Raw genomic sequence first — 18,977 nt, 5'->3', positions numbered from 1 at the left:
ATTTTTAATAATGCGCAGTTAAAAAAATATTCTTACAAATTGTCCTGCAATCCAAATATACAATAGCTTGGAAAACAAAAGCCAATGTAAAAAGACAGTTTAAAGCAACTAGAACAGCACAGGTTTTATATGGCTCTGATTTTACAGTTTCCTACTGCATCATCAAGGTTAGAAATCTGTTACTCCAGCTGGCTTCATTGTTCGGGATTTAAAGAAATGCCTTTCGTTTCACCTTCCAGATCCATCCAATATCCCCTTATATCAAATTAGGAGCCTGTTGAATGAGCTGGTGAAGGTGGTGAGAGAAGGGCCTTTATTTGATAGCATGAAATAAGAGTCCCAAAAGAGAATGTGGTTCAAAGGAGGGGCCTGACTATATCTTAATTATATTATGTCGGATTCAGGAATAATCTTTTGTCAGAAATATACTTTAAGATGATATAAAACATCAGATATTAGATTTGTAAATTTTCTCAATCTGGGGGGGACATGTTTCTTTTCAGAAGATGAGGAAATATTAAAAAGCAAGATGTTAGCATTTGAAGAAATGCGGAAGAGACTAGAAGAACAGCATGCCCAGCAGTTATCACTACTCATAGCTGAGCAGGAGAGGGAACAGGAAAGATTGCAAAAGGTGAGGAGTTAAAATGTACGGATATAGGGCTGGTAAGTGGAATTTAGCTGGGGATATCTAAGAATTTTAGCCATGGATAGGATACTTACAATTTTCCTCCAGAATATTTTAACCTAAAGGGGTCATTGGTTTTGATACATGGATAATATTTTTATTACCAGAATGTGAGGTTTAAGGTTTAGATTCTTATCTATATATATAAACGCCTAAGTGACTGAACAACTGGTCGAACCGTCACTATGAAACTCACTTACCACTAAGGGGCAGACAATGCAGGAGCTGCGCCCTGGTGGTCAGTGCACTCCCATAGCCAACCTCCCATAGTCCTTTCTCCATGGGTCTGAACTAGATGGCCCCGATCCATCATTCGCGAATTCGTACATCAGGCCTCTAGTCTAAAAATAATGTAGAATTTATCAAAAGGATACTTTAGTGAATCCTTGATTCAAAACTTTATATTTGTAAAGTTATTTTATAAGTAGATGCAATATAAGCATTCTGCAAGAGTATATTTTAAGAGGAGGACACTTGTTTTAAGATTATTGTTAATATGTCACATTTTTAAATCAAATTGTCAATTTTACTAGAGGGAGGAACACTTGAAATAGGTAACAATTTGTTGATAATTATACATACTTTTAGCTAATCCTAAAATGACACTATTTTGGGATACAGTTTAACAAAATATCTAGCATGTTTTAATGAACTCTTATGCTATAGGAAATAGAAGAACAGGAAAAAATTTTCAAAGAGAAGAAAGTGATTACAGCGGAAGCCTCTGAATTGGATATTAACAATACAGTGGACTTAGAATGGAGAAAAATAAGTGACTCCAGCTTGCTAGAAACAATGCTCTCTCAATTGGATTCCCTCCATACTTCAAATTCCAATAGTTCTGGTAAATATTTTAAAATCCTTTTCCATTTGAAAAAATTATTCTGTAGTAAGATATTTTATTTGTCACACTTTAATTGGAGCTTTTTCTTCAAGTAATTCCATGTCCAAACCACTGCTGTTTGCCAGCTGCTTATTAACTAGTGAAAAATTAAACGATATCAGCAGATCCAAGACTGATTACCAGGTGTTCATGAGAAAAGGCACTTTAGTCAGGAAAATATCCGGAAATTTGACACAGAGTCTAGTCTTTGTTCGTTCATGCAGCAGGTGGTATACTTCAAGTGAGAACACCGTTTGCTGTCTCCAGAGTAATCTTGAATTACATCTAATTCCTATCCCAGTAAGAGTTTATCTTCACATCTTCAATTATCCTGAGATGCTGTTTGTGTTGAAAAGATCCACCTGGTACATAAGCCTAACGTCCATAAATACTTTAAGTGGATCAGTTTCAGAGGCAGTTGCCATTCTTTTTTGTTGGTGGTGTTCGCAATGAGTGTTGAGTTTATTTAGGTGTTTTGCATATTCTGATTATCTCACATCAAGTATAATACTAAATGTATATTTCTCTAGGTTTCACAAATTCTACCCTACAGCATAGCTTTGGTTCTGTAAATGAAGCACCATTCTACCTCTGGGGATCATCAACTAGTGGCTTGACCAAACTCTCTGTAACAAGGCCTTCTGGAAGAGCCACAACTAAATGGTCTCAGGTGGGCAAACTTAATGATACATGTATATCCATCTATCTACTATCTATTTATCTTTCTGTATCTTTTTTAAAATATATTTTTATTGATTTCCAAGAGGAAGGGAGAGGGAGAGAGAGATAGAAACATCAGTGATGAGAGAGAATCATTGATCGGCTGCCTCCTGCATGCCCCCTATTGGGGATCGAGCCCACAACCTGGGCATGTGCTCTTGACCAGAATCAAACGTGGGATCTTTCAATCCACAGCCCAACGCTATCCCCACTGAGCCAAACCTGCTAAGGCTCTTTCTATATTTTTAAAATATTTTCTATATTATCTTAGGTTATACAAATGAGCATGGGTATTTTTGTCATACATCCAATAGTTTAGCTTTTATTAGCTTCAACTTACATAAAGTATATATTTATAGAAGAATTTAGCTCATTGTAACAGATAAAGAAAAACAATCTTGAGTATAATGCTCAAGTTATTAAAACATTGTATCTCTCGCCAAGGCCGGTTTGGCTCAGTGGATAGAGCGTCAGCCTGTGGACTCAAGGGTCCCGGGTTCGATCCAGTCAAGGGCATGTACCTTGGTTGCGGGCACATCTCCAGTGGGGGTGGGTGCCAGAGGCATCTGATCGATGATTCTCATCGATGTTTCTAACTCTCTATCCCTCTCTCTTCCTCTCGGTAGAAAATCAATAAATTATATATATATATTTTTAAAAACAAAATAAAACATTGTATCTCTCTTATCTCTTCTAGGTTTTCAGTCCAGAAGTACAAGCAAAATTTAATAGAATAACTGCTGTGGCAAAAGGATTTCTTACTCGTAGGCTTATGGAGACAGATAAATTGAAGCAACTTCGACAAACTGTAAAAGTAAGATCTTTATAAATTATTTGTATTTCACTTCTCTATCAGTTTCTGTCAGTCTTATTACAGCTGAATTGGCAAAATAGTTCAGAACTTAGGCAGAGAAAACTATTTGTAGTTATTGTAATATAGGCAATTTTAGAAATCTGATTATTTCATTCTGATAATTTTTTAAAATATGTAAAGAAAGTAGTTTATGTATTTTCATCTCACTTTAAAGTTGAGTGCTATTTTGATTCTGATAAGTAATAGATTTGTGTTCTTAGTAATTCTGGATTGACTGAGAAAAGGAACAAAAGGAAACTCCAGTGACTGTGAACCTTCCAAGAAAACTGTTTTAAAGGACATTTTTTCTTTCAGGACACTATGGAATTCATAAGAAGTTTTCAGTCAGAAGCACCATTAAAGAGAGGAGTTGTTTCAGCACAGGATGCTATTCTTCAGGAAAGAGTGCTGGCTCAGGTAAGTGTACGAGTCCTAAAGTTTTGGGGAAATGGAAATGCTTTATTTCTCTCCCTTCACTTAACCACTGGAAATATGTTTAAATTAAAACTTCAATCTTTTTCTCTAAATAAAGTGTATATAATATTATTGAACCCTGACCTCATCTTTTTAAATGGGTACAATATTTTCTTCTTTTGAAACTAGTTGCGAGCTGCCCTGTATGGTATTCATGATATATTCTTTGTAATGGATGCAGCTGAAAGAATGTCTATTCTACATCATGACCGAGAAGCTCGCAAAGAGAAAATGCTCAGGCAAATGGTATGTTATCTGATTTTGTAATGAATAACTCAAAAAGAAAAAGTGTTTCTTCTACAGTCACAAAATACTTCTGACAGCAGCTGTATGGGTTTTACCCCACACCAACCAGTTCTTTGATACCCTGGTGTCCTACCATTCAATTAAGTTCTGATAGTATCTACCTAGAGTTATCAGATACTACAAGTTAAGGAGGCAGTGAAGACTGTCCCCACTTCTGACACCAATCATGCTTCTCTGGTTGTAACTTAAACTTCTAACAGATGGTATAAATTGGGGTTTCCATTAACCCCTCCTTCAGCTCAGTAATTTTATAGAATGCTTACAGAACATACACTTATTGGTTTATTAGAGGCTCAGTGCACAAAATTCATGCATGGGGGGCGATCCCTCAGCCCAGCCTGCACCCTCTCCACTCCAGGACCCATCAGGGGATGTCCGCTGGTATCGGGCCTAAACCTGCAGTCAGACATCTCTCGCAATCCGAGACTGCTAGCTCCTAACCACTCGCCTGCCTGCCTGCCTGCCTGCCTGCCTGCCTGATCGCCCCTAACCGCTTCTGCCTCAGCCCTACCATTGTGGCTTTGTCTGGAAGGTCACCCAGAAGATGCCCAGTCTACTTAGCATATTACTCTTATTAATATAGATTATATAATTAGAGGCCCCGTGCTCGTCATAGCAACTGGTCATTCCACCGTTCGGTCGATTTGCATATTAAGGTTTTATTATATACAACAAAGGATATAGTACGTTATATAGATGACTAGCCAAATGAAGAGAGGCATAGGGTGGGGTCCGGGAGGATCCTGAGAGCAGGAGCTTCTGTTCCTGTAGAGTTGGGACCACCTTTCTAGCACATGTATGTGTTAAAGCTCTCTGAACTTTAGGATTTTTTTTAAAAATATTTTATTGATTTTTTACAGAGAGAGGAAGGGAGAGGGATAGATGAGAGAGAAACATCGATCAGCTGCCTCCTGAACACCCCCTACTAGGGATGTGCCCGCAACCAAGGTACATGCCCATGACCGGAATCGAACCTAGGACCCTCAGTCCACAGGCCAATGCTCTATCCACTGAGCCAAATCGATTAGGGCTGAACTTTAGGATATTTGTGGAGGCTTCATCATGATCAATTATTAACTCAATCTCTAGTTCCTCTCCTGTTTCCAGAGAATAGGAGATGAAACTAAAAAAATTCCAAACTTCTAATTATGCTTTGTCTTTCTGATGACTAGGAGTCCACTCAGAATTACCTCATTAGAACACAAGATGTTCCTATCACCCAGAAAATTCCAATAGGTTTAGGAAATCTGTGTCAGAATCCAAAGTCAAAGACCAAATATTAAAACAAAAGATGCGCATGAGTGGGGGGTAATGGGGAGATAAGGACACATGTAATACCTTAATCAATATAGAAATTTAAATATACACACACACACACACACCAAAAAAAAAACCACACACACAACAACAAAAGATGTTTCTGCCATTCTTATCAGTCATATTAAAAGGGTTTTGGAAGTTTAACCCTGTTTGGAACTTGGATCAAAGACCAAATATTAGCAGGAAACAGGGGCAGAATCATATATAATGCTCTTTTGGGTTTGGAATACTTGATACTACATATCATTCTCTATTGATTTCAGCACCCTTCCTATAATTCTTAAACACAGGTAATTCCCAGGATTACCAAAACACTTAAGTCTATAGACTGATTTAAAAGAAATTGGTAAAAAATAAAATAAAATAAATAAAAAATTGGTGAAAGAATTGCATATTGTTTTGTGATTAGAGTTTGGAGTTTGAAGCTTTGAATGTTGCTTGAATACCTGATAAACGATCATCTACTCCTGATGGAATTTCCTTGAAACTGTTATGTGGCTTTTTCCTTTTTTTGGAAATCAGAGTTAGAAAACAGGCTCCAAGTTCATTTGAAATATATCAGAGTGTTGGACTATGGTTTGAATCAGTGATCTTAGTGTGGTTGGCAAAAGAAAAGCAAATTTATGTTATTTCATTGGGAAAAAATAATGTAAACGTTTTTAATTGGACTGCTTTAATTATAAAGACTAAGTTAAATTTAAAAAAGCTAGTAAGTGATGGCTGTCCATGCAATTAAGATCATCCTCTACTGTAATTTAGTGGTATTACTGGGTACTGTTAGAGCTTTGTTACTTTTATATTTTAAAGGATAAAATGAAAAGTTCACGAGTGTCTCTCTCCGCTGCAACACAGAAGTCTCTTGATAGGAAGAAGTATATGAAGTAAGTTTGTTCATGTCATGTCACACTAATTTAATTATTATCATACCCATTAATTTTAGTCATCTGTTAGTCTGTATATTCATGTTAGAAATAAATAACAAAAAATAAAATTTTAAAAAGAAAAAGAACAGTTCATTCTTCTGCAGCTGAACTGATATAAATCCCTTTTTTACATAAGAGTTTTATAAAATCCAGTGGTAAAATCTGATTTCATCTTTATTTATTTTTTATTTTAGGTTGATTATTCATACCTCAAATACATTTCTTTTTTTTTTTTTTTTTAATCTTTATTGTTCAGATTATTACAAAAATTCCTCATTTTTTTCCCCCCTCCATTGCTCCCCTCCACCAGGTTCCCACCCCACCCTCTTCCCTTTCCCCATCCCTCATTGTCCTCATCCATAGGTGCATAGTTTATGTTCAGTCTCTTCCCACACCCCCCACTCCCCTTTCCATGAGAATCGTCAGTTCCATACTTCTGATTCTATTATATTCACCAGTTAATATTGTTCATCAGATTTTATAATTCCCTTGATTTGTAGATTCACTTGTTGATAGTTACGTATTTGTTGTTCATAATTTTTATCTTTATTTTCTTCCTCTTCCTAAAGAACCCCCTTCAGCAATTCATATAATTCTGGTTTGGCGGTGATGAACTCCTTTAGCTTTTTTCTATTAGTGAAGCTCTTTATCTGGCCTTCAATTCTCAGTGATAGCTTTGCTGGGTAGAGTATTTTTGGCTGTAGGTTCTTGATATTCATCACCTTGAATATTTCTTGCCATTCCCGGCCTGCATGGTTTCTGTTGAGAAATCAGCTGACAATCATATAGGTGCTCCTTTATAGGTAACTACCTGCTTTGCTCTTGCTGCTTTTAATATTCTCTCTTTGTCTTTTGCTCTTGGAATTTTAATTATGATGTGTCTTGGTGTGGTCTTCTTTGGATTCCTTTTGTTTGGAGTTCTGTGCGCTTCCTGGACTTGTAAGTCTAATTCTTTCACCAGGTGGGGGAAGTTTTCTGTCACTATTTCTTTCAGTATGTTTTCGGTATCTTGCTCTCTCTCTTCTTCTGGGACTCCCATAATTCTGATATTGGTTCGCTTGAAGTTGTCCCAGAGGTTTCTTACACTATCTTCAACTTTCTGGATTCTCTTGTCTTCTTGCTTCTGCGGAGGAGTGTCTTCTGGCTCCTTATGTTCCAAATCTTTGACTTGACTCTTGCGATCTTCCATTCTGTTTTTAGGACTCTGTATAATATTTTTTATTTCAGACAATGTATTCTTTATTTCTAGTTGATCCCTTATTATTTCTAGTTGATCCCTTTTCATATCTTCATAGGTCTCGTTTATTTTATCGGCTTTTTCTAGGAAATTCTTGAAAAACCTTATAAGCGTGGTTTTGAACTCTATCCAATTGCTTTTTTTTTTTTTTTTTTAAAATATATTTTATTGGTTTTGTACAGAGAGGAAGGGAGAGAGATAGAGAGTTAGAAACATCGATGAGAGAGAGTCATCAATCAGCTGCCTCTTGCACACCCCCTACTGGGGATATGCCCACAACCAAGGTACATGCCCTTGACCAGAATCGAACCTGGGACCTTTCAGTCCCCAAGCCGACGCTCTATCCATTGAGCCAAACCGGTCCCGGCTATCCAGTTGCTTTTTGTCCTCCATTTCTTTCGTTTGTGATCTGTTTCCTTGTCTCAGCAATTTTGCAGCTTCCCTGAGTTGGTAGCCTTAAAAGTCTCTGTGTTCTGCTTGGATGGGGTGGAGTTTCAGGGTGGAGCCCACAGCCTTGGCTTCTCGTCAGCCCCGCCCTATGAGTCTCCTGAGTCTCAGTGTTCCTCAGTGAACTTCGTTACTCACTGCACGCACCTCTGAGAGAAAGGTGCCCTCGAGTTTCACCCGCTACCAAACAGTCTAGAGAGCCCGGAACTGGGGTTCAGTTCATTTGGAAGTGGGGTTGGAAATGGGGTTCAGAGCAGTCTGGAGCTTTTGTCTCCTTCCCGCTAGGGCAATCTAGCGACAGAGTCAACAGTTCGTCCTCTGCACGCAATGTGCACGCCTCCGGGAATGCCTTTCGCCGCTCCCCTGAGTTTCTGCCTTACAGCCCAGGCTCTCTCCGTATGAGCCTGGGACCCCAGGGTCTCGCCCAGAACTGGGGTTCAGTGCTGTTAGAACCTGGGTTCAGCACAGTCCGGAGCTTTTATCTCCTTCCCGCTAGGGAATGCCAGCCAGGCACTCAGCCTCCCCCTCCTCTCTGGCTCCATCCTCTCTGTGCAAGCAACGTGTCTCCGTACCTTAGGCTTTTACAGCTCCTCTGATTTTCCTTCTGGTTTTCTCTTTCCTTCTCCTTGTAGAATTTCTAGTCAGTCAACTTTCCTGTAGTTCTGGGTAATGTCCATTTTGTATTTTAGTTGTATTTTATTGAAATAGTTGTGTGAGACTGCAGTTAGGTGTTACCTATGCCACCGTCTTGGTTTTCTCTCGTGAATCAAATCTTAAACATGGTTTATTTCTATATGCAGTGTCACTTTTATATCTTTTAAATATATTCATTTTCTAATATCCTAAAGACTTAATGGGAAGAAAAACTTAAAGCAAGGACTATCCTTATGATTATCTTATTAAAACTCTTTTTTCTTGAAAGTAGTCTTTAATATGCTTAGTAGAGGTCTTTCATGGTACACTCTTTTAAGATGATTTGTTTCTGCCACCATGTATCACATTTGTAAACATGCCTTTTCCCCTTTTCTGAATTCATTGTTTATGTGTCCTTATTTTTATATTGTGTTAGAGCTGCTGAAATGGGAATGCCAAATAAGAAATTCCTGGTTAAACAAAACCCTTCTGAAACAAGGTGAGAAAAATCACTTAGACTCAATGAGAGACTGTTTTTTTTATTTTTATTTTTTTAAAGAAAACGTTTTAAATCCTGAGCTTGCTTTTTATTTGCTTTGTTCCATTTTTTCTCAGTAGAACACTCTCTGCTGAGTTGAAGGATCTCGGGGTCAGGGTTGGTTTTAACACTTGGTCATGTACCTGGTCACATGTCAGATCAGATATTTCTGGAAGCATGCTGATTTGAGTCCATATGTCCTGAGTCAGTCCGTGGTCTTTGATATTTATTTAGAAACCTGAGAAAGCTAACTTAATATTTCTGATCTGTTTTCTACTCTTTTTTTTTTTTTTTTAAATATATTTTATTGATTTTGTACAGAGAGGAAGGGAGAGAGATAGAGAGTTAGAAACATCGATGAGAGAGAATCATCGATCAGCTGCCTCTTGCACACCCCCTACTGGGGATGTGCCCGCAACCAAGGTACATGCCCTTGACCGGAATCGAACCCGGGACCTTTCGGTCCCCAAGCTGACGCTCTATCCATTGAGCCAAACCGGTTTCGGCTGTTTTCTACTCTTGTAAGAGTGAAGTTTCTTCTCAGATATTTGAAAGGAAAAATTGGCTTTTGTAAAGTATATAAATAAATTACCTAAAAGCATCAGGATTAATACTTAAGTTAGACATCTCTTTTCTGACAAAAACCTAAGGTTTGAGCTCTTGGTGAGCGAAATATAAGTACCATATTAATTTGCTTTAATCAGTTTGCTTTGTAGTATTATAGTGGCCATATCATTACATAGGTGACTTCTACCTCACTGTTATCATTTATCTAAAGAAAATGGGGAAAAACAGAATTTATCTTGTTGAATTAAATTTTTTTTATTTTGTTAACAGAGTTCTTCAGCCAAACCAAGGACAGAATGCTCCTGTTCATAGGCTACTTACTAGACAAGGGTAAGAATGTAACACATAAGGGTATTTAAAATATTCAAATTGAGATTAGCTTTGAGAGGAAAAATAATTTAGAGCTCTTTGTATAAAAAACAGCTGTTTTTCAAATGTGATTTTTTTTTTTTTATAGAATTAGAAAGAATTTTTAAAGTTTTGTGTTCAAAGATAACCCTTTGGTTTACTATTGTATATTATTTTTCAATTGTCATCTTAAGTTGGCATGCTTTTTTCATTTCATACCATTTTGCTCATTAAATATCATAAACATTCGTATAGTAATTTCAGCATCACCAAAGTGTTTCTCCAATAAAGTATGTTATCATCTCCTGCTGAAGCAAAGTATAGCTTCCTTTAATGATCATGCATGAGACTTAAATTATTTTCAAGCTTATTTGTGTTAAGAACAGTTGATGCAGTATGGTTGCTTTCTTTGAATGTTGAACATCTAGACCTTAATGCAAGTGACTTATTAATTCTTTTATATTCAATTAGAACCCCTAAGACATCAGTGAAGGGGGTTGTGCAAAATAGACAGAAGTCTTCACAGAGCAGAGTGCCTAGCAGAGCGCCTGTGTCAGGTGTGTAGCCATGAGTTTGCAAAGCCCATTGGAAAGAAACAAGTGCACAAGCTGCCCTGAGCTGCAGGCCTCACGCATGGGATCGGTTGTCCTTGCCACCATAATTCTGGCATATTCACAGTCATTCCTAAAAGTGATCGTTTGTGGCAGTCAGGAGGAGATCTTAGTGACACTGTTTCCAATGTTGATTTCTATAATAATTCCATAGAAACACTGTTGTTTTTCATCTGAAATTTTTGTAGAATTATATATGCTTAATTCAGAAATCTTTTTATCAATGAGTGACATGTAACAGTGATCTCATGCCTAAATCTATGCATGTTCAGTCTTGTTGAAGTGTAGCTATTTCCCAGGAATATTTTATCAGTACAGAAGGGAAAGAAAATCTCCCTCTGACCGCAAGATCACATGTGAATATGCCAGTTGGGAAGGGGTAAGTTGTCGTTTTCTTGTGCTCAATAAGAAGCTTGTGTTAAATCTGTATTCATTATTAGAGGATTCTTTAAGGGCTAAACTAAATAATGTACTTTAAAATTCTGTGTATGGTGGCAAGAAGACAAATTCAGTGGTGAGCTAATGCAAAACGCTTAAGCTAACATTTAATATTTTTTAGTTATCTTTGTTAACACACTGATAAGCTCACAAAAAAATTACACGATCCATTAAAAATACTTTCTAAAATGCTTTTCTTTAATTATACTACTTTTTAAGCATTTAAAAGAAACCAAAATTAATCAGTCAATGGCAATTAAATTGATAATAAATTATAATCTTGTTAATATACAATTAGAATATTTTAGAGTTTTTATTACTAAGTGATTGTCTCCAAAGTAGGAGAAAACAACCAACATAAGAAATTTTTTAAATATTATTACCACTTGCTCATAGAAGTTCAAAGAAGGAATCAGATATTGATCATAACTTGGGAATGATTGCTGACCTTTGCATGTGGAGAGTGAATTTCATTCATAATGTTGCATGTGTAGACAATAATTTAAATGTCACCTTTTGGAAGTCACTGTGAGTGACAGTAGGTTGGTTCTTTTATGCAGTTAAGATCCTGCTTATTCCAGAGAGAGTCAGAATGAGCTGTTTGAAAAATAACCTTTTGAAAGAACTCAGACCAAACACCAGATCTCTTGCTTATGAAGTTATATGGAATTTTCAACTTTTTAAAAGGACATTTTCAATTTTTCCCATGTTAGTCATATATATGTGGTGATAAAGCCTAGCTAGTTGACGAATCATTGAGGAATTAATACTGTTTTGCCTCGAATTATTTGCCACAGTGACTCGTCTCCATGTTCTTTCTCATGCATTTCATCTCCACTTTTTGTCACTTGTGAACTTGTAAGCAAGATAGCAACTACTGTTTTTATTCAGTAATGTTCAATAGTGTCAAGGGTGAATAGGAGGTGGTCACAATTAATAATATACAATGAATTTCAGTCTTGGGAATTATTGTGTTTAATTGCATCGCAACATATTTAATATAAATGAACTCAACCCTTGAATTAGCATGTGTAATTAATATATACCTTAATAGGTACAGAAATTCTTTCCTAAAATTTACTTAGACATGAGTGCATCTATAATAATAAAACATAACATGCTAATTAGACCGGACAACCAAATGACCTTCTGGATGAAGCCCGGGCTGCGAGGGCTGAGGCAAGCCTCCGCAGCTGCAAGGGCCAAGCCCCTTGCACGGATTTCGCACACCGGGCCTCTGGTATTTAGATGATTTAAAAAGACTAGAGAATCTTACCCTTTTACATAAAATGAAAATTTGGGATATGTAACATTCTAACTGTGATCTCAACACGGGCTTCATAGTTGTCCTTGAAAAGATTACTCTTTCCTGTTTAGATTTTTAATGGTCTGGATTATGTTTTAAACAAGTTAGAAATTATGCTTTGATTTAATCTACATGGAGAACAAACCATTTATTTATTTATTTATTTATCTTTTTTTAAATATATTTTTTATTGATTTTTCACAGAGAGGAAGAGAGAGGGATAGAGAGTTAGAAACATCGATGAGAGAGAATCATCGATCAGCTGCCTCTTGCACAGCCCCCACCGGGGATGTGGCCGCAACCAAGGTACATGCCCTTGCCCGGAATCGAACCCGGGACCTTCAGTCCGCAGGCCGATGCTCTATCCACTGAGCCAAACCGGTCCTGGCAGAACAAACCATTTAGTAAGCAATTTTAGGAGATTCGTTTTTAAGGTGACAGAATATCATACTCTTAGAATGAAGTAGAATTCTGAGATGTTAAAATTTACTGCAAAGCACTTAAAGTTGTTTATAGTTTTTACAAACTAAATTGCAGTATCTGATCTTGTGTGCTTTAAAGCATATTTGTTCACTTATGTTTTGTGTTTGACTCAAGGCTTGATAGTGAAATTCAGAAGCACTAATTAAGGCAGAGTAGGAGGCAGCAATGAAAAATGGGTAAGGAATGCAACAAAACAGCTTGAATTGAGTTCTCAGAATCTCTGCTTCTAGCTCTGTTACTTAGGCAGGTGACTTACTCTCCTGTGTCTCAGTTTTATTGCTGAGGTAGCAGTTTCTACTCAGGATTTCATGTAAGGATTAAATATGATCATGTATATTGCTTAACTTAGTGCTTGACAAGAGCATTAAATAGTATCATTATAGAAAAAGTAACATTGAGAAATAATATTAGTTTTGCTCTATTTTTAGGAGTATATGCAGGAAAAATCCAAAGAAAGCGGCCAAATGTTGCGACAATTTAAGAAGACAACATTCATTAGGATAAAAAGGGGGAGGGGCTTCATCCATATTATTGTCCATGCCCAAGACTTTCTTTTCTCCCTGGACTGTTTACACAAAGTGCTGTCAAAGGGCTGAATAATTATGTGGGTAATATGGTCAGTGTGGCTAATTCCTTCCCACACCCCCATTTTCCTTTTAATATTAGGTTTGGGTGAAGACAAATTAGTGTTTAGTTAATTAACTCATCTCAATGCTTAACCTGTACAAACATAAGTTTGTTTTATGTACCCATCTGTCTATTGAGAACTTTTTGTAAACTTAAAAAAGGACATTTGGGTTTATTTTTCTAAAATACTGAAAAGGTGTGATAAAATATAGGTTCTGAAATATAAATTTAATTCATCTCTGCATAATGATTGCTGAATTTGATAAATTAGATACTATTCTATTCAAGGGGAAATTATGGCAGAAAAATGTTTTCTCCTGGTTTTGTAAAAACTGATTAATCTCTCAGCCTTCATATTCTTGGTCTTACAGGATAACCACGTAGAATAAAACATTTGCCTGCTGACTGTGGTCCACCTAACATTTACCACAGAAGTATCTGGGGACCACCCTTTTGGTCATAAGCACACATTTCTCTCAACAGCTAGTTGTCTTACAGAAATGTTGGGTTTGATGTTTGCTGCCCCGAACTCTTAGAAACATTTCTGCTGAATTATAAAATCTTTCTGTGAGGGTGACAACTTTGGTGAAGACAGTACCGTCTTCCTGAATGTAGTTGCGTGCATTGATATTACATTAATCTCTGTAAAATAGAATGTTGCATGCAGTTTTATTTTACATTTTGTCTGTATATTTTGTTTCTTCAGAGTCTGCTTTTTCCAGCATGCTTGATTTAGGAGAGAACAAGGGCTATATAACATAAGAAGAAGGCCAGATTTTCAAATGGGATAGTAAAGTTATCTAGTTGAAATTCTGCATTATTTAAGAAGCACTGCCTTTTAAAGTTTTTCATCACTAACATATTCATTTAAAATATAAACCAAAAAAATGTTACTAAGGGACTATGATTTTTTGAAAGAGAATGCCACTGTTAATTTATGATATCATTTCCAAAAAGGGCTTTGTGCTTCTTACATAAAATTGGGACTCTGTACATTTAACCTGTCTGAATTTTTAAAAGATACTGGTGTTTGAAAATGTAGCCTATATATATTCCTAATATCTTTAAAGAATGGAGAGAAAGATGGTTTTCTTTGATTTTTTGTTCTATTTAAAATTTAACTTTTACAGCCAACCATAGACAGAAAGTAATAACCTATTCTATCTGGGTGTAAACTTTATTGAGATGTATCATTTGTTGAATGAATAAACCAGGAAGTTAAAAGACAGGTAAAATGTCTGAGTTACCAATTTTTTTATTTGTAGGCAAGAATATCAAATTATCTTAATATGATAAATTATGCTTTATCATTCTGAAACCTCAGGAGACAGATTGCTCATATCATTGTGGATCTTTCCAGTAAGAAAGATACTAAAAGTTTTGAGTTCACTAATACAAGTTAGCTAAAACAAATAGTATGTTTTGGAGAAAGTTAAAACTAGTTTTAGATTAAGGATGAGAAATTTGAGTGTGTGTTTTTTTAAGCTAGAGCATGTATGTTTTATACCTTGTTTAAATGTTCGCAGCTTTTCTCAGAAAGGTGCCAGACATTGTTTTTGTGCTTTTAATGGATTTTTATTTATACGCATTATTTTTTTAATATTTACTTTGAAGTGGAATGTTCATTAATGTGAATTGTATTTATTTTTATACTTTAATTTTCACTAGTTCTGCTTCTAGGAAAAAGACAAAATAAACTTTTCTTAAAGGAAATCTAGTTTGATGTTTTTTTATTTACCAAGGAAAGGACTATTAAGGGATAGATGTTAAAAAGTATCGGGTCAAAACCTTAATACTGTAATTTTTACAATTAAAAGTCTCATGAAAAGTATACCCCACTATTTAATATGTAGCATATACCAGTGCTTATTCCAGTATTTAATGTTGCATGACTCGGACTTCTCAGAAGACAAAACGTTCACTAGAGGTGGAATGTCTTAGCTTACTACGTATTTTCCGGTGTATAAGACGACTGGGCGTATAAGACGACCTCCCTAATTTTACAGTTAAAACATAGGCTTAGGCCTATATTCGCTGTATAAGACTATCCCCCACTTCCGAGGCAACACCAGTTCTTTTTTTAATAGACCGCCTCTCTGACTCTGGCCAATCTGAGCAGGTTTTTTTTCGTTTCAAAAGTCGTCTTATACGCCGGAAAATACGGTATGTTAGAAGTCTGGTAAGGAGTGAATGGGAGCAAATACTGAGTCTAAGCTCACATGAAAGCTGCTAATTTGTACAGCTTTGAGTCCAGCTCTTGGTCCTGCCTGCCGTATAATGTGAGCCCAGTAAAATGCTGCTCATGTTCACTTCTTCCTGAGATATACTGCATTAAATAATCTGCATGGCAGTGTGAGAAGAGCCCTCACTTTCCCCATGGCCACACTTGAACCCTTGTTCATTTCCTATGTTGGGAATAATACATGGGACAGAAAACACTGAGCGGAAAGAAAGGGCCCGTTCTGGAGATGAAGATCTTTGTTTTCTGTCAGGGGTCACCGTTCCATGAGCAACCACAGGCAATCTCCTCCTCCTCCATGAAAAGTAATAGTTACAAAAAGAAAAGCAAATGGAGTTGGAATGCTTAAGGGACCACAGTAGGCGTATGTGTGTGTAGATTATAAAAATAATTAAAATTAAAATAAAGACTTAGCTGTTGAATACACAGCCAATCAAACTGGAACGTGGTGCAGAGGAGTCCCATCCTTGATCAAGTTGTAAAGACAGCTCTGGGGGCAAAAAAGGGTGTCAAATCAAAATTATACTTGGAAATAAATATTGCCTTTCCCTCATTTATTTCTTCTTTCTTCCTTTTTGGTCAGTTTCTCCATGGCTTTCAATTCTTCGGTTTCCTGAGGTGGTTGGCAAAGTTGCCATCTGAACGGTGGTTTCCTTCTCAGTGTGTGGTGGGAAAATCCCTTATTCACACTTTCCATAGGTTTTAACATCTGGTTCAGGATGACTTGCACTATCTGTTGAATGCCCACTGGGGTCCTGTGTAACTCTCCAGAGCAAGGATCATGAGAACAGGCCCGGGAACCTGTTCTGGGCCAGGACACTAGGAGAAGCCAGTTCTCTCAGGGACTGGGAGGAGGACAGAAATCTGCCAGTTCCTAAGCTCGTGTGTGCCCGGAGACTTGGTCACCCTGAAGCCAGACACGACTGGAACACTGAAGGCCTGGTTTGTACCGATCTGTCATGGAATGGGAGACCCGGAGTCCACCGGGACTGGACCTGGGAAAGACTATTGCCACATTTTTAGCCCCAATTTTAGATCATATTGTGGGGTAGGGAACCCTCCACCCAGGAAAACGTTAAGGTGGTTCCATTCAGCGAAGCACAGACCTGAAACCAGCACACAGGTTATGTTCTTAGAAATATCTTTATTATAAGTGTTTTTAAAACTTCAGTACATGCATTGCAGAATGGGGACCATCTCAGTTCACTTATACGACACTGGTGACCACATAGGTTTTAGGTAGTGATTTTAGAAACATCTTTATTACAACTGTTCTGACACCTTTTACTGTATACATTAAACAATGGCGATGAATTCCAATCACTGAGACAGCATTGGCGTGATGGCAGCTTCCAAAGTGTCATTCTTAGAAACCTGTTCATTACTTGTGTTCTTAAAAACTTCATACATGGGTCAAAGAATGGGATCACTTTTATCTTCTGATATAACACAGGTCTGAAGGAAGCTTTACAAGTTATGTTCTTGGGGACGTCCTTAGTATCAGTTTTCTTACACACTTCACTACCTACATTTCACAATGGGGACCACCTCCATGTAGTGATATAACACTGTTCTGAATGCAGCTTCCAAACAATGTTCTAGAAATATATTTATTACAATGGATCTTAAGCACTTCAGTGAATTTATTAAAGCATGGACGTCACATCTGCTCAATGATATAACACTGTTCTCAGCAGCTTGCAAGTTGCATTCCAGAGGGAATTACTCTATTCAGTTACACAGTAGTTGCCACAACACAGCTTGCACGCAGCATTCTTAGAAATGTTCTAATTATAAGTGTTTATACCTCAACATGCATTACAGAATCAGGATTACTTATATTCACTGATATAACACTTGTGAATACAGCTTGCAAGTAGTGTTCTTAGAAACATCTTTATTAGAGTGTCCTTGATATAACGTTTGCTGATATAACTAGCCTAAATTTTAACATAAAATTCATATTTCTAGTGTTTTTAGAAACGTATTAGAAAAGGTCATCTTTACTTCACTATATTCATTACAGAGTGTCACCTTAGCCTGGCTAGTGTAGCTCAGTGGTTGTGCATCATCTTATGAACCAGGAGGTCACAGCTGGCTTTCTGATCAGGGCACATGCTCGGGTTATGAGCTCGACCGCCAGTGGGGAGCATGCAGGAGGCAGCTGATCAATGATTCCCTCTCATCACTGACGTTTCTCTCTCCCTCTCCCTTCCTCTCTGAACTCAACAAAAAATTTTAAATTTTCTTAATTTTATAAAGAATGAGTGTCACTTTCATTCTTGACTATAACACTGTTCTTAAACTGCTTGCATGTAGCGTTCTTAGAAATATCTTCATAATAGTATTCTTTATACATTTAAAAAACTATGAATTTCAGAATGTGCATTGTTTTCATTGACTGAAATAACAGTAGTTAAAATGCAGCTTGCAAGTTGAGTTATTAGAAAGAATGTTCTTAAGCATTTTTCTACATGCATTGCAGGAAGGGGGTCATTTTTATTCACCTGTATATATAACATTGGCTTGAGTAAAGCTTGAAAGCAGCATTTTACAGATATCTCTATTAGAACTGTTTGTAATAACACACTACCTTCATAACACAACGGTAATCACTTCCACTGATGAACTGAATTCAGCTTACAATGAGCATTCTTATCAACATCTTCTTTAGACGTATTCTTTATCACCACCACATTCATTACAAAGTGTATTTCCATTACTGATATAAACTCCTTTGATTGCAGCTTGCAAATAGTGTTCTTAGAAATTTGTTAAGAATTCACTGCATGTACTGCAGAATGAGTATCACCTCCATTCCCGGAAGTAACATCATTCAAAACGCAGCTTGCAAGGAGCTTTGATACATGCTTGTTTCAAATGTCCCTTCCGATCACTGAAATACACAGTGCACAGCAGAGCTAGCAGGTACTTTTTAGAAAAATCTAACTACATGTGTTCTTAAACACCTTAACACATGTGTTAAAGAATATGTATCACAAGTGTGTTTTCAGAACCATGTTAACTACAAGTGTTTATAACACTACACTATATTTACTATAGAACTGGTATGACTTTCATGCTGAAAGGAAATTTTTGAAATTACAAAGCATTATCTTATTCCTAATACTTTCATAACTTATTTTAACATATAAGGCATAATATTATCAGCAAAATGTTACTCACGGTTTCCCATTGTTCTCTGGCTCTCTCTAACTTCTGAATATTAGGTTTATAAGAACTGACATCAAAGTATAGGAGTTCTAATCAAAAACTAATCTTTTATTATAATAAAAACTATCAAGAAATCACTCAGTAGATTTTGATGAGGAAAAT

The 18,977-nt window shown here is 36.7% G+C and overlaps 1 protein-coding gene across 9 annotated transcripts in view; it reads left to right on the top strand.

The window, feature by feature from the left end:
• Positions 1-15,115, top strand: part of CCP110 (centriolar coiled-coil protein 110) — a 29,661-nt gene extending 14,546 nt beyond the window's left edge. For 5 of the 9 annotated variants that reach the window (XM_084880687.1, XM_084880679.1, XM_084880685.1 and 2 more), the window contains 11 exons: positions 504-634; positions 1,355-1,532; positions 2,102-2,241; positions 2,989-3,105; positions 3,460-3,561; positions 3,748-3,864; positions 6,052-6,125; positions 8,921-8,983; positions 9,860-9,919; positions 10,409-10,494; positions 13,204-15,115. In XM_084880687.1, the coding sequence (XP_084736813.1) occupies positions 504-634; positions 1,355-1,532; positions 2,102-2,241; positions 2,989-3,105; positions 3,460-3,561; positions 3,748-3,864; positions 6,052-6,125; positions 8,921-8,983; positions 9,860-9,919; positions 10,409-10,494; positions 13,204-13,256 (1,121 nt within the window). In that variant the 3' untranslated portion in view covers positions 13,257-15,115. The remainder of the gene's footprint in view (positions 1-503; positions 635-1,354; positions 1,533-2,101; positions 2,242-2,988; positions 3,106-3,459; positions 3,562-3,747; positions 3,865-6,051; positions 6,126-8,920; positions 8,984-9,859; positions 9,920-10,408; positions 10,495-13,203) is intronic. The other 4 variants (XM_084880686.1, XM_084880683.1, XM_084880682.1 and 1 more) reach the window with 3 other exon arrangements.
• Positions 15,116-18,977: the final 3,862 nt, after the last annotated feature.

This window comes from Pipistrellus hanaki (assembly GCF_964339955.1).
Source record: "Pipistrellus hanaki genome assembly, chromosome: 4".
In the NCBI taxonomy this organism is placed as follows: domain Eukaryota; kingdom Metazoa; phylum Chordata; class Mammalia; order Chiroptera; family Vespertilionidae; genus Pipistrellus; species Pipistrellus hanaki.
Note: the sequence above shows the minus strand (reverse complement) of the source record. Positions and strands in the feature narration are given on the sequence as shown.